The sequence below is a fragment of the Microcaecilia unicolor genome, chromosome 1 (assembly GCF_901765095.1).
Source record: "Microcaecilia unicolor chromosome 1, aMicUni1.1, whole genome shotgun sequence".
Lineage (NCBI taxonomy): Eukaryota > Metazoa > Chordata > Amphibia > Gymnophiona > Siphonopidae > Microcaecilia > Microcaecilia unicolor.
In genome coordinates this window covers 651,645,591-651,659,801 of record NC_044031.1, presented here as the reverse complement: position 1 = coordinate 651,659,801, position 14,211 = coordinate 651,645,591, and the positions used below count along the sequence as shown (strand labels likewise).

The following is a 14,211-nucleotide window of genomic DNA, read 5'->3' as shown; positions in this document are numbered from 1 at the left end:
TTCTCAACGTATAAACTCATACATACCCACTCTAACAATTCTCTCACCATACATTCATATATCCAATATTAAAACTAGTTCTCACTCTTTCTCCTGAGGTAATGATGTTTATATAAGTATATCAATAGAAATAGAATAAAATAAAACAGAGAAAAAAATAAGATCATCAAAAAAGGTATCATCTTATTTTCTTTTTTATGTTTTATTTTATTCTATTTCTATTGATGACCTTTAAAAGTGGACTAACATGGCTACCACATCTCTCTACATAACTATAAAAAGCATTCAGTTTAACAATTTATAGTTCTTTCTCTATATTCTTACCACAACTCATGTGATAACTCCATTTTTGAACCAGTCTTAACTTGCATTAAGTTTATCAACTGACTGTAAAAACAGGTTGATTAGATATTAATAGTAACTTGCTTGTCCATATAATTCAGTAACCATCAATTCCTTCAGTCGTTAAGTGATAAACTCGTGTCCATGACTGTAATGATTCTCAGTCACGATTCCCTTTCCAGCTTCCATTCTTGATCTTAAATTTTTCAAATCTAGTGTCAAACCCCATGTGCATATTTATTAGGAATACCCTGAAAAACTGGCCCTGTTCATGGCTCTCAAGGACTGAACTTGGACAAGCCTGAGTTGAAGAATTTTTTGGTGTCTTCCACTGACACATAGTGGGGACAGCTGGTCATGCTGAAAGCTTCTAAAACATTGACTAATTCATGGCAAAGGGGACTGGGGGAAGGGCATGCAACTTTCCACAAGTTCTGGATGCAGTTTGGTTCTCTGCCCCATTTTAGAAACTGGTGCTTCCACGGGTGGGGAACCCAGCCCAAATTAAAAGGAAATAAAGTGCTGGTCTCTGTCTCCTTGACAATGAACCAGTGCAAGCTTCACCCAAATAACCAGCACAACTGACTTATTAAGCACAAGTACACAGTCCTGGCCAAGACTTGGGCCAGGGACTGACTAATCTCTCACCTATGTAAGTAGCTCCTCTAGAAAAGAAATGGATATGTATTGCTTGGGCAGAATTAGACAATGTTCATACACTTGCTACCCATGCTGTGCCTATTCTATGGACAGATAAATCTCACTTCCCCACCCTGAAGCCAGTGGTGGAGTCAGGCTCCCATGTCATTGTCCATAGTAGATGACTCCTGATCAGAGATAAGCAGCCACGCTGATCTTTGTATATGCAGCTGCCCACCGAAGCTCATCCTGATAAGAACTTCCAAGTGGATCTCAATGTACGATCTCTGCAAGTCTCAGTCAGCCTTCATAAGAATGACCCAGAGACATGATATGAAACTGAATAGATTCTGGTCAACGCTTCCCTCGTCACATCTTTTCATCTGCCTAGTTACAGAAAGATGCCTCGGAATCGAGCCTTGTCTTCCTGATCCTTTTCCTTCATCCGGACCTCCAGTTTTTTTAACTCCTTTGCAACCACAGGAGCCAGTGACGGGTCCAGGCGCACAACCATGTCAAAGTCAGCCTGCGCCTCAGTGGAATTCCAGACGGCAGCATGCGCCTTTCCACGTTTGAAGTATGCCTTCACGTTATCTGTGGAAATGGAGACAGGGACGGTGTGTGAGAGAAAGATAATAAGGAACAACAAACACAAAGGAAGGCAACTACTAAGAGCTCCAGTTGTGAAGAAGGGACCTACATAAGTCCAAAGGCTCATATCCGTCACCTTTGATAATTCTTACGTTGGTCCTATGACGGCTTATCGGAACAGTGGTACTGAAAACTGGTTTTGACACTTCAACTTTTAAAAACACAGGGATCAAATTTCAGTCTCACCATGGTATTTGAAACGTGTATATTCAGTGCCTGTCTCTAGCTGTGGCAGCTACAGGTAGATACACATATGGAAGGGAATTCTAATAAACATGACCAAAACTTGTGTGCCGAAAAAAGTCAGCCCTAAGCTATATAAGGTGCATGCCCTTTATAGAAAAACAAATAGTGTTTAGCACAGATTCCGCACCTAACTTTTGGGTGACAGACTTATAGCCACTAAAACCTGGTGTAAATGCTGGTGCCCGTTAGGCGCGGAAGGGCAGAATCCTCTAATTCCACATGTAACTTTGTGTAGCGTCCCTGGCCACGCCCCATTTTCAGATACACGCTATGTGCAAATCCTAACCAATGCCAATTAACTGCAATAATTGGTTGTTAGCGCTCAATTATTGCTAGTTAAGGGCTCATTAATCAATTAAGTTGCATGTGGAACTCTGGGTGCCACATATAGAATCCAGGAGATAGTGAAGACATTCAGCTGATAGATAAATAGATAAATGGTGTAATTTTGGCCAGCTAAAAAGACAGTCCTAAATTAAACTGCACAGTGATATGTATAGTGGCTGAATATCGCTGCTAGGCTAATTTAGAACACATTTTTTAATTGGCCTAAATTTGTCAGATGGCATTTTTGCCATCATTCCAATGAGCATTGCTGCACCTCTACTCGACTCACCAAAGGTCTCTATTAAGACCATTCTTCCAATATCTCTTTGTCGTTCACTGCTATGTTGGAATTATTGCATGCTTTCTCACCAATAGGGTTGAGACTCCTGAGGCAAGCCTTTCGGCTGAAACACAGTACTGTGTCGAGTCTTCAGTTATCAATACATTTTGATTTTGAGATCTTGAAGTTCTCTTTGTTTGTTCTTGGAAAGCCATAGTCCACTTCCCACTGTTCCTGACCTTTGTACAGCAGCTGAATATTGTTACTTCTCTATAATATCGCAAAACGACCTTGCTCTATCCTTACAGTGCTGCAGCAGTTGTAGGGCTGATGGAAATCCATCTAACAATAGTGCCACTGAAAAGTGACAGATAAGGGACATACGTTTAGTCATGGCTACTAAGGGGGCAAGTTAGTAAAGGGCGCTCATGAGGCGCTACAAAATTAATGTCAAAACTCAGGGCATCCAGCTGTATTCTATAAGGGCACTTAGGCAGGTAAGTTCTGTTATAAAAGATGGGAATAAGGTGAACACGTAGCCATGATCACATAGGCCATAACAATTGCTGACATAAGTGTTCACGACTTGTGGCACCACATTCGCATGTAACTTACAGTAGAGCCATCCACTGCCCCCACTCCCCACATACTCCGCAACCTGAATGTCCCTCTTTCACATATATACATATTTTACAGAATTGCAGCTAATGTATACTTAGGTAAGTGGCAATTAGTAGAGTATGTTATCTGTGTATGCGCTGGTATTCTGTAACATACACTGGTATTTGGTGCCTAAATGTTAAGTAGTAATAGTACTCTTAAGCACAAATTTATAGCCCTGCCTTTTAAATGTATAAATCCCTCACCATTTCAGTGTTATAATCCTAGTATCTCTGCTTACAAACCCATTTCAAAAATAAAGAGAAGAAGAATATATATTTACTGGTTGGTTGTGCGACTGGAGAGGAAAGCAGTTTCTTCCAGCATTCACATCCCCCTCTTTTCCTCTGGTGGCCAGTAAACACACATTCTCCCCTACCCTATCACTCCTGCTTCTCTTCTCATTTTGTTCCAAAGATACAGATACCATAACTCTCAGAACAAGAAGGAGAACTCCACAGAAAAACACTAGTTTCAAAAACAAAAATTTCATATCTTACCAAAAGCATCTTTCCTCAAGCAGCTGAGATGAAGAGAAACTGTCAAGCCTGCTTGGTAGCCTGGTTTGGGGGGGGGGGGGGGGGGGGGGGGGGGAAGAAAGCATGAAGCCAGCTGGGAAGTGATTCCCCCTCCCCCCCATGAAAAAGATTCCTCAGAAAACTAACAGGTCATGGGATAGGAGGCAATGCCCTAGTATGGGTTGGTAACTGACCAAACGATTGATCCTACTCCCCGTTTCCTCATGGTCTGTTTTATCAGTGGAGAAAGGTAAAAAATGGCTGTACTGGAACCAGTTCTTTTTAACATATTTATAAATAATCTGTAAGAGGAGCAATGAGTGAGGCGATGAAAATCACAGACAGCACAAAATTATTCAAAGTTGTTAATTCACTAGTAGACAGTAAGGTGTTGCAGGAGGATGTGGTGGGACCGGGAACCTGGACATCCAAACAGCACATGAAATTTAATATGGAAAAGTGCAAAGCAAGGGAAAAATATTCATATAATCCTAACACTGAGTTCCATATGAGGAATCAAACATATAAACGGCGAGTGACCGTACTCACTCGCAAATGCGCAGTAGAGACTTCCCTCTCTGCCCCGCCCCTGCGTCAATACGTGATGACGGGGGCGGGACAGAGAGGAAAGTCTCTACTGGCATGCTGCAGACGTCGGAACCGCTCCCCCTCCCCCGGAGTCACCGCCACCGCCCCTCCATCTGGCCGAGCACTGTGAACTTACATCACCACGCAGCAGCAGGCACATCAGTAAAGCTGCCGTCGGGCTTCCTTCTCTGCCTTTGTCCCGCCCTCGCCGACGTTACGTCACACGAGGGCGGGACACAGGCAGAGAAGGAAGCCCGCCCTGACGGCAGCTTTGCTGATGTGCCTGCTGCTGCGTGCTGATGTAAGTTTACAGTGCTGCTCGGGCCGGGTGGAGGGGCGGCAGCGGCGACTCCGGGGGAGGCGGGGCGGCGCCGACCTCGGGGGGGGGGGGGGGCTCGGAACCCCCCCCCCATTCCAAAAGTAGCCCGTTTTCATGGGCTCACCGGCTAGTTAACAACAGAGGAAAAGATTGTGGAGTCATAATTGACAATGCATTGACATTGCACATTGAGCCTATTTCAATCAAGCAAGGAATGGAGACTACCATAATGCTTCTGTACTGATCCATAATGCAAATTCATCTTGAATACTGTGCAATTCTACTACTTATCATTTCTATAGCGCTACTAGACTACGCAGCGCTGTACACTTGAACATGAAGACACAGTCCCTGCTCAACAGAGCTTACAATCTAATTAGGACAGACAAACAGGACAAACAAGAGATAAGGGGCTGTTAAAGTGAGGATGATAAGATAAGGGTTCTGAACAAGTGAACAAGGGTTAGGAGTTAAAAGCAGCAATTCTGATCATCACATCTCACAAGATACAGCAGAAATAGAAACAGTTCAGAAAAGGGTGAAAAAAATGATAAAGGGGTGAACACACCTTCCTTATGAAGGAAGGCTGAATAGGTTGGAGCTCTTCGGCTTGGAGATGACAGAGGGGGTATGATAGAAGTTTATAAAAGCATGAGTGGGACAGAAGGGGTAAATAGGGAACAGTTGTTTAACTTTAAAATAGCACTAACATGAAGGGGCACCCCATGAACATTTAAAATAAAAATCAGAGAAAGTATTTTTTTCACTTAACCTTCAATTAAGCCATGAAACCTGTTGTTATAGCATGTGGTAAGGCAGTTAGCATAGCTGGGTTTAAAAACAGACTACTTCCTGGAGGAAAAGTCCACAAACTGTTATTAGATATTTAACAAATTTCTCATCTGTCTGTCTGAATCAGACTCATGCTTGGCTCAGCACATTGCAATACATTACAAAATCTTAAAACCAACACAAATAAAATATATAGGTTTGTAGGTAGGCGGAATATAAGAATGTTATAAATAAATAAAAAGCTACAAATAAAACAAAGCTGAAACCCTGTTCCTCCCACAACCCACAAGAGACTAAACAGGACACACCTAAATAATCGTTTTACTAAAAGTAAGACAGCCGGGCTCATTGGACCTATCACCAAGCCTAATACAAGTTTCTGATAAACATACTACTACTACTTATCATTTCTATAGCGCTACTAGACGTATGTAATTAGGACAGACAAACAAGAGATAAGGGAATATTAAGGTGAGGATGATAAAATAAGGTTTCTGAACAAGTGAATAAGGGTTAGGAGTTAAAAGCAGCATCAAAAAGGTGGGCTTTTAGCTTAGATTTGAAGACGGCCAGAGATGCAGCTTGACGTACCGGCTCAGGAAGTCTATTCCAGGCATATGGTGCAGCAAGATAAAAGGAACGGAGTCTGGAGTTAGCAGTGATGGAGAAGGGTGCAGATAAGAGAGATTTAGCCAGTGAACAGAGTTCCTGGGGAGGAATGTAGGGAGAGATGAGAGTGGAGAGGTACTGAGGAGCTGCAGAGTGAATGCACTTATAGGTCAATAAGAGGAGTTTGAACTGTATGCGGAAACAGATAGGAAGCCAGTGAAGTGACTTGAGGAGAGGGCTAATATGAGCATAACGACCCTGGCGGAATATTAGTTGTGCAGCAGAATTTTGAACAGATTGAAGAGGAGAAAGATGGCTAAGTGGGAGACCTGTGAGAAGCAAGTTGCAATAGTCTAAGCGAGAGGTGATAAGAGCTTGGATGAGGGTTCTGGTAGTGTGCTCAGAAAGGAAAGGGCAAATTTTGCTGATATTATAGAGAAAGAAACGACAGGTTTTAGCAGTCTGTTGAATATGTGCAGAGAAGGAGAGGGAGGAGTCGAAGATGACCCCAAGGTTATGAGCTGATGAGACAGGAAGGATGAAAGTGTTATCCACAGAAATAGAGAATGGGGGAGGAGGAGAGGTTGGTTTAGGGGGAAAGATAAGAAGCTCAGTCTTGGTCATGTTTAGTTTCAGATGGCACTGAGATATCCAGGCAGCAATGTCAGACAGGCAGGCAGGCTGATACTTTGGGCCTCTTTTAAAGAAGAGTTTGCTAGCAGCCCCTTCCCACAGCACTGCAACTGGAATCCAGGCGCCTATGGCAGGAAATCTCCTCTTAAACAGACAAGATGAAGATCTGGGAAAGCCATTGCCTGTCCCTACAAATAAGCTCTAATAAACAGATCTACTCTTTAGGTTCTGCAGGTATCTATGACCTGGAACGGCCACTGACAAGTCACTAGACCGCCTCAGTACAGCACATCTTGCATACTAATATGAAACACCCCAAGCTCAGTACTGTGGTGCTGAACACTAAGCCTAAGGATACTGTGCAATTCAAGTTCAACTTTGTTTGATATATCGATATACTGCTATGCGTACATAAGACATCTAAGCGGTTTACAATTAAAGTTAATGATAATAGGGATGATGGTATATATATATATATATATATATATATATATATATATATATATATATATATATATATATATATATATATATATCAAATAACAAAACAAGGCAAAAACAAAACCAACACAAAATAGACAGGGTCAACAAAAGCAGAAGAAAAGGGGAAAGATGCATGGGGAGAAGCACAGCAGGAGAGAATATTATTACAATTTCCTAAAGGGTTATACCGAGAAAGGATAGAGGGCAAAACAGCAGGAGAAAAAAGGAAGGACGGGATTGCAACCTACAGGGAAGAGGGTTGGGATTGTGGGAACACTTGAGAGAATCAGATAATTTATGATTTAGGTGACTTAAGAAACACTATCACTAAAAAACAGCTACATGCGTATATACACGTGTATGTATAAAAATTTACAGTTTTGGAAATTTGAAGCAGAATCTTTGCTTCTTTATGCTTCTGACTCATCCATCCAGGCAAAAAGATGAAGGTGCAGACGGACGAGGAGAACTTCAGTATCACACAAAGGAAAGGGCAGCAGAAGAGAGAAAGAATAGGAAAAGAGCCAAAAAGGAAGAAAGAGTTGGACAGACATATGAAAAAGTAGAAAAGGTGATGTGAAGGGAAAAAGCAAATGGAGACAAGTCTAACCTTCATACTTGTTGAGGATAGAGTTACAGTGCTCCAGCACCTCGTAATAGTCTTCCAGCAGAAGTTTACACTGGCAGTAATTCAGCAGTAATGGTGTGATTTTCATATCTAGCTGTATCCAGTCTGGAGATCCTGGCTGCTCCTGTGGTGAGGGAGTAATGGGCGGGAGAGACATTATAAAGATGATCTCACAAACATGGTGACGGAAGACAGATAAAAAGAATACAGGAAAGAGAGAAGCAAAAAAAAAAGAAAGAGGCAGTAACAAGAAAAAAATAGTGAGAAAGCATCAAGACAGCAAAATCTAAAGAGAGAGAAGTAGGGGCTGCTGTGGTGACAGAGGCCTTACTTTCATCTGCAGATTTTTCAGGCATGCGATAGCATCGTAGTACTTGGTTGCGGCCTCTGGGATACTGCCTTTCTTGTACAGCTGATTCCCTTCCTCATGGATCAGGGGCACGGCCTGAAGCTTTTCTTCATCTGTCATAGCCCAGGGGTCCTGCCGGTAAGAGCCGGGCTCTTCCACCTCAAGAAAAGAAAAAAAAATCAGAACTCACTCACTCACTCTCTCATGTGTGTAGAAACAGGCATCCTGCACACACACGTTACATGCTCTCACACTTGCACCCCTCCCTCTTCTCAAGCTTGCTTACTATCTCCTTTCTCTTATGCTCAGTCTCATCCTTTGTGTTCTCTCCTTCCCCACTTTACCTTCAGCATATCAATTTGGAAAATTAGGGGCCGAGGGTTCCTCTGAAGTTCATCCAGATCAGAGTAGCCCAGCGAATGGTGCTCATGCATCTGAGCAATGCCACAGCAGTGCCGCTGCCCCTCCAAGGGGTCCTTTCCCACCGCAATATTCCGCAGACTCTTGGACACCTGTGGGTACTGCACCACGTGCTAAAGAGAAAGGACAACAGAACCTGATTCAACAATATGAAACAATGCACCAGAAAGGGGGGAGGGGGCCAAAGGAAGAGCAGTCATCTAGCAATTTGAGTAATGAGCTGAGAACTAGGGAAAGCAGGGTTCAAGTCCCACCTCCCCCAGCTGACACTCCATGTGATCTTGGGCAAGCCACTTTATCTCTGGATGCCTTAGAGGCATATTTTCAAAGCACTTAGCTCACATGTCTTCTCATAGTGACGCATATTTAAATCACTTATGTTTTTCAGCTCTTCCATTATAGCGGAGATCACTTATTTTTTTTTTAAATTTATGGAAGTCTTTATTAAGCGATTCGTAAACAATACAGTACGTACTCAGTTCAGTAAAGCACACCATTCTTCATACCCTATAAATCTGACAATGAGTAACTAACTATAAATCACTCCAATCTAGACGAATGCTAAAACAGTAGCCTATTAAACTTCAACATTTCTTTCCCACTTTTTTGTTATATAAGTAGCGGAGATCACTTTTAAGTCTTTTTGAGCCCGGTAAAGGGGTCACAGATGGATCTTGCGACAAAGGTTTGAAGGATGGCATGCCAGTGGATAGAAGGAAAGAGATTAGTAATGATGGGAAACGCTGTTAATTCCGGTTTGCATTCCACGCAAGGGGAATGGTAAGCCTACGCTGCCATCTTGTCCACCGTCTTCATGCGCCATCAGTAAGTCACTCCAACATTTTGCAGATTGGTAGGGTAAAGTTAATGCATGCAGTGACTTGAATCCGATTCCCTTGGGGAAGGAAATGACAGATCCAAGAGGTTTCCTGCTTGTCTCCTATTCCTGAGTTTGGGTACTATTATCCATTGATTTACATATTCTGGTAATTCTCCGTGCAGAGTCAAATAAATCACTGTATAAAGTTTGAAAATCCCTCTCCTCCACCAGAAGCCAGTGTAATGTGATATAAAGTGGGGTAACTCTCTCAAATTTGGACTTGAAGATCAATTTTGCAGCTACATTTTGCACTGAATAATATTTTCCTCACCAAAGTAGTGCAGCCATTGCAATAGTCAATTTGTGATAAAATAAGGGATTGTACCAGCACCTTGAAATTATCAACACTAAAGCAGTGACGTATTTGCCTTAATTTTCTAAGAACACTAATGAACCGATGATCAGAAGCAAACGCTTTTTTGACTACTATTTAACAGTGATTTTCCAAGGTCAGGTACCTATCCACCTAATATTCTCAACTCAGACTCTATTTTCGGGGGGGGGGGGGGGAGGGGGGAGTCTCTAGGCTCAACTGTGTATCTGAGATATCGATGTTGGGTGCTGTAACAGGTATTTGGTTTTGTCATAGTTTAATTTGAGATGTAAGTTTGTTGCCCATTTCTCAACTAAGGTAATACCATGAGATATCAAAATATTAATGTCATTTTTGTTCTTAGAAAAAGGAAAGTACACTCTGATGTCATCTGTATAAGAGAAACAATTTAGGCCTCTCTTACAAAGGCATGTACGTGTAAGCGCGCAATTCAAGTGGAACACAGATGTTTGGCATTTACCTTCACGTCACACAGGAACTCTGCCCGCTCCCCTTCCTTCATGGTGGAAACGATGGTCTCCCAGACAGGCAGTTTGAACTTTTTTCCAATGATCAGCTCCATGGGCTTTCCGCAGGTCCTGCAGTCATCTATAACGGTACGGTCCTCATCACAGTTTAACGTCCGATAGTAGAAAGTTGCCTAACATGGGAAAAGAATTTTAGCGGGCATAAGTAAAAAGGAATATAAAGAATGAACAACCAACCCTACTGTTTTTTAAAAAACGAGATGGATCCCAGGCAGCAAAAGTACATAAGTACATAAGTGCATAAGTACATAAGTAATGCCATACTGGGAAAAGACCAAGGGTCCATCGAGCCCAGCATCCTGTCCACGACAGCGGCCAATCCAGGCCAAGGGCACCTGGCAAGCTTCCCAAACGTACAAACATTCTATACATGTTATTCCTGGGATTTTGGATTTTTCCAAGTCCATTTAGTAGCGGTTTATGGACTTGTCCTTTAGGAAACTGTCCAACCCCTTTTTAAACTCTGTTAAGCTAACCACCTTCACCACATTTTCCGGCAATGAATTCCAGAGTTTAATTACACGTTGGGTGAAGAAAATTTTCTCCGATTTGTTTTAAATTTACTACACTGTAGTTTAATCACATGCCCCCTAGTCCTAGTATTTTTGGAAAGCGTGAACAGACGCTTCACATCCACCTGTTCCACTCCACTCATTATTTTATATACCTCTATCATGTCTCCCCTCAGCCGTCTCTTCTCCAAGCTGAACAGCCCTAGCCTCCTTAGTCTTTCTTCATAGGGAAGTCGTCCCATCCCCGCTATCATTTTAGTCGCCCTTCACTGCACCTTTTCCAATTGTACTATATCTTTCTTGAGATGCGGCGACCAGAATTGAACACAATACTCAAGGTGCGGTCGCACCATGGAGCGATACAACGGCATTGTAACATCCTCACACCTGTTTTCCATACCTTTCCTAATAATACCCAACATTCTATTCGCTTTCCTAGCCGCAGCAGCACACTGAGCAGAAGGTTTCAGTGTGTTATCGACGACGACACCCAGATCCCTTTCTTGGTCCGTAACTCCTAACGTGGAACCTTGCATGACGTAGCTATAATTCGGGTTCTTTTTTCCCACATGCATCACCTTGCACTTGCTCACATTAAACGTCATCTGCCATTTAGCCGCCCAGTCTCCCAGTCTCATAAGGTCCTCTTGTAATTTTTCACACATCAGTATCACAATAAATTGTTTTGCTGCCTGGGATCCATCTCGTTTTTTTTAAAACAGTAGTGTTGGTTGTTCATGCTTTATATTTCACCAATAGGACCCTTTACTGTGGCTGCTTAAGCCGCTTACAAAACAGGAAGTTACATCAGAGAGGCGGCCACAGTAAAGGGAAGAGGCAGGTGCCGGCAGAAGGCAGTGTATGGGAATCGCTGCTGCTGCCAGATTTGGAATGGTTCAAAACAGGTAAATGCCACGAACGGGGTGGCCGCTCCCCAAACAGTGGGGAGATGATGCCCCTGAAGAGTTCTGTCTGACCTCCCTGCCTCAGGTGGCCTAATGGTCCCCCTGACAATCTCCCACAGAAGAAAATGGACATCAATAGTACCCCCAAAGATGCAAAAACAACAGATGACCCCCCCCCACACTATTGCCTATAAGTGTTACATCTTATGAACTCCAGAAATAAGCTCTCTTTGGCACAATGCATGTACTATTACAGAGTTAGCAGTAAATTTGAGAGACTGAGGTCCAGATGCACAAAGCTTCCCTTGCTATTAACATCTGCTTTACACTGGTTCTAGCCAGTCTAAAGCAAACGCTTAGGTAGCTAGGAATGCACAAAGGAGTTTTCCATGGCTCTAACGTGTGCCGTTAGCAGCCACCGAGAACCCCATGCAAATGTATTACAATGAGCTCATTCGTAATCAAATGTGTATTCCACGGGATGCACAGCTCCAAAGTAGCCCTAATTTAACGAGGAAATTTTACGGCTGCTCTGGAGCTGTCGGAGAGGAGAGAGGCACAAGCAAGAAACTATAAAGGCTGCCTGCTTGTGCTTCCTACCTTTCACCTCTCGGCGTCTCCCCCTGAATTTTTGTTTTTACTTTCCCTGGTGGTCCAGTGGACCATGATTTCCCCCCCTCCTCCCGTGACCCTGGAACCTTTTTAAAGTTCCCTGCGCAGGCACCCGACCCTCCCTGTACCTTACAGCAAGGTGGAGGCAGGGGGACAGGAGCAACGGCCCTCCTGCCTCCACCTTGTTGTAAGGTACAGGGAGGGGCGGAGTGTGGGCCAGGTGCCTGCGCAGTTGCCTGGGGATTGTGGTCCACTGAACCACCAGGGAAAGTTTAAAAGAAGGTGTGGGGTCAGGGTCCACTGGAGTAACAGTGACAATCCAAAGCAAACAGCGAGGATGCACAAAGGGGGGGGGGGGTCCGTGCAGCTCATTTGCATGAGATCCCCTTTGTGCATCGCTGGCTGTTAGCGATTCGTAAAATTTTAGTGAGGCAGCCGTTTGCCCATCGGGGCCTGAGACCATACTCCACAGGTCCTGGCTTAGACGTGCAAAACAAACCCACATGGAGAAATTGTCACAAGACAAAACGAAAGTATTAAAGTGTACTCTCTTTAACTTATTGATAGGATACAACCTAGAGCAACAAAAGGGTTGCGGGGGGGCTATGAGAAAAGGGAGGGGTTTATCCTGATACAAGATCGTCCATCACTTGCCGCTGGCAAATCAAGGTCGACGTAGGCGGAACATGCTTGTAGGCCCCGCCCCTCAACGAAACATTGCTGATTAAACGGCGGTTTCTGCACGAAACGGAACCATGCGTTTCGTGTCCTGAAACGCCGAAATGATACGAGGTAACTCGAGTCGCGTCACCCCACCTTGGTGCCGTCCCGGAACTCGGAGAGCTCCCCTCGACCTGGTTGAAGCAGGCGTTTCTCGAGCCCGACGCTGCGGCCAGCGCCGCTCAGCAGAGCAGACCGATCATCCGCCATCACAGCCGCCCACGACGCGCAGGCGCTGAAGACGGTAACACTAGCGGGAGGCGCTTCGGTAGTTTCCGGATAGCTTCGGGAAGTAGGCGGGGCACCGACCGTGCACAAATCGATTCCGGAATCGACCTCAGCGTGTCACGTGCTACAGTTGACGACGTTTTGCCTCCTCACATTTATGGATGTTCCTCTACTCTAGTTTGTTTCTATGGCAAGGGTTATCAATAGAAATCAAACAAAATAAAACATGGAAAAGAAAATAAGATGATACCTTTTTTATTGGACATAACTTAATACATTTCTTGATTAGCTTTGGAAGGTTGCCCTTCTTGGTCAGATGGAAATATGGCAAGGGGAAATAGGAAGGGGTAGAAATGACATTATCATAGCTTTGAAACTAGTGAGCAGTAATACCACGGAGTTGAGATGGCGAGCATGAGACATAGTAACATAAGTAGATGACGGCAGAAAAACACCTGCACAGTCCATCCAGTCTGCCCAACAAGACAACTCATATGTGCTACTTTTTGTGTATACCCTACTTTGATTTGTACCTGTGCTCTTCAGGGCACAGACCGTATAAGTCTGCCCAGCACTATCCCCGCCTCCAACCACCAGCCCCGCCTCCCATAAGCCTATCTAGTCCATTATGTGGGCTGAAGCCAGTAAGGCGGAGCTTGCCGCCGTTTAGTTCACTCAAAACAATAACAATGGGAAACGCTACTGAAATCAATAACGAACGCTTATTGAAAAATAACGGACTGCCTATGCATGCTTCATCTGTAAAATGTCTAAAGCTGTTCCAGTTGGATAGGTAGTTTTTATTTATTTAAAAGTTCTCATATTATGAAATCTTGAAATGAATATCACAAAAATAGCTTAAAAACTATTGTTGCTGGTAGAAACAGCAGTAATAAACTCTGTATTTTGTGCCTATTTTTCTACACTGTTCTATAGAATACAGTAATACATGTCATGGCCAAATCTCAGTGAGGATATGCAGTTTGTATCCTGATGGGTTCATGTTAAC

General features: G+C 43.6%; 1 protein-coding gene across 1 annotated transcript; it reads right to left on the bottom strand.

Annotated features, from left to right (window-relative positions):
- Positions 1 to 214: 214 nt before the first annotated feature.
- Positions 215 to 13,422, bottom strand: AIP (aryl hydrocarbon receptor interacting protein). Its single transcript, XM_030185959.1, has 6 exons — positions 13,071 to 13,422; positions 10,159 to 10,338; positions 8,409 to 8,597; positions 8,047 to 8,223; positions 7,698 to 7,839; positions 215 to 1,575 (listed from the first exon to the last, which is right to left on the bottom strand). The coding sequence occupies exons 1-6, from the start codon at positions 13,182 to 13,184 to the stop codon at positions 1,373 to 1,375; spliced, it is 1,005 nt and encodes a 334-aa protein (XP_030041819.1). The 5' UTR covers positions 13,185 to 13,422; the 3' UTR covers positions 215 to 1,372.
- Positions 13,423 to 14,211: the final 789 nt, after the last annotated feature.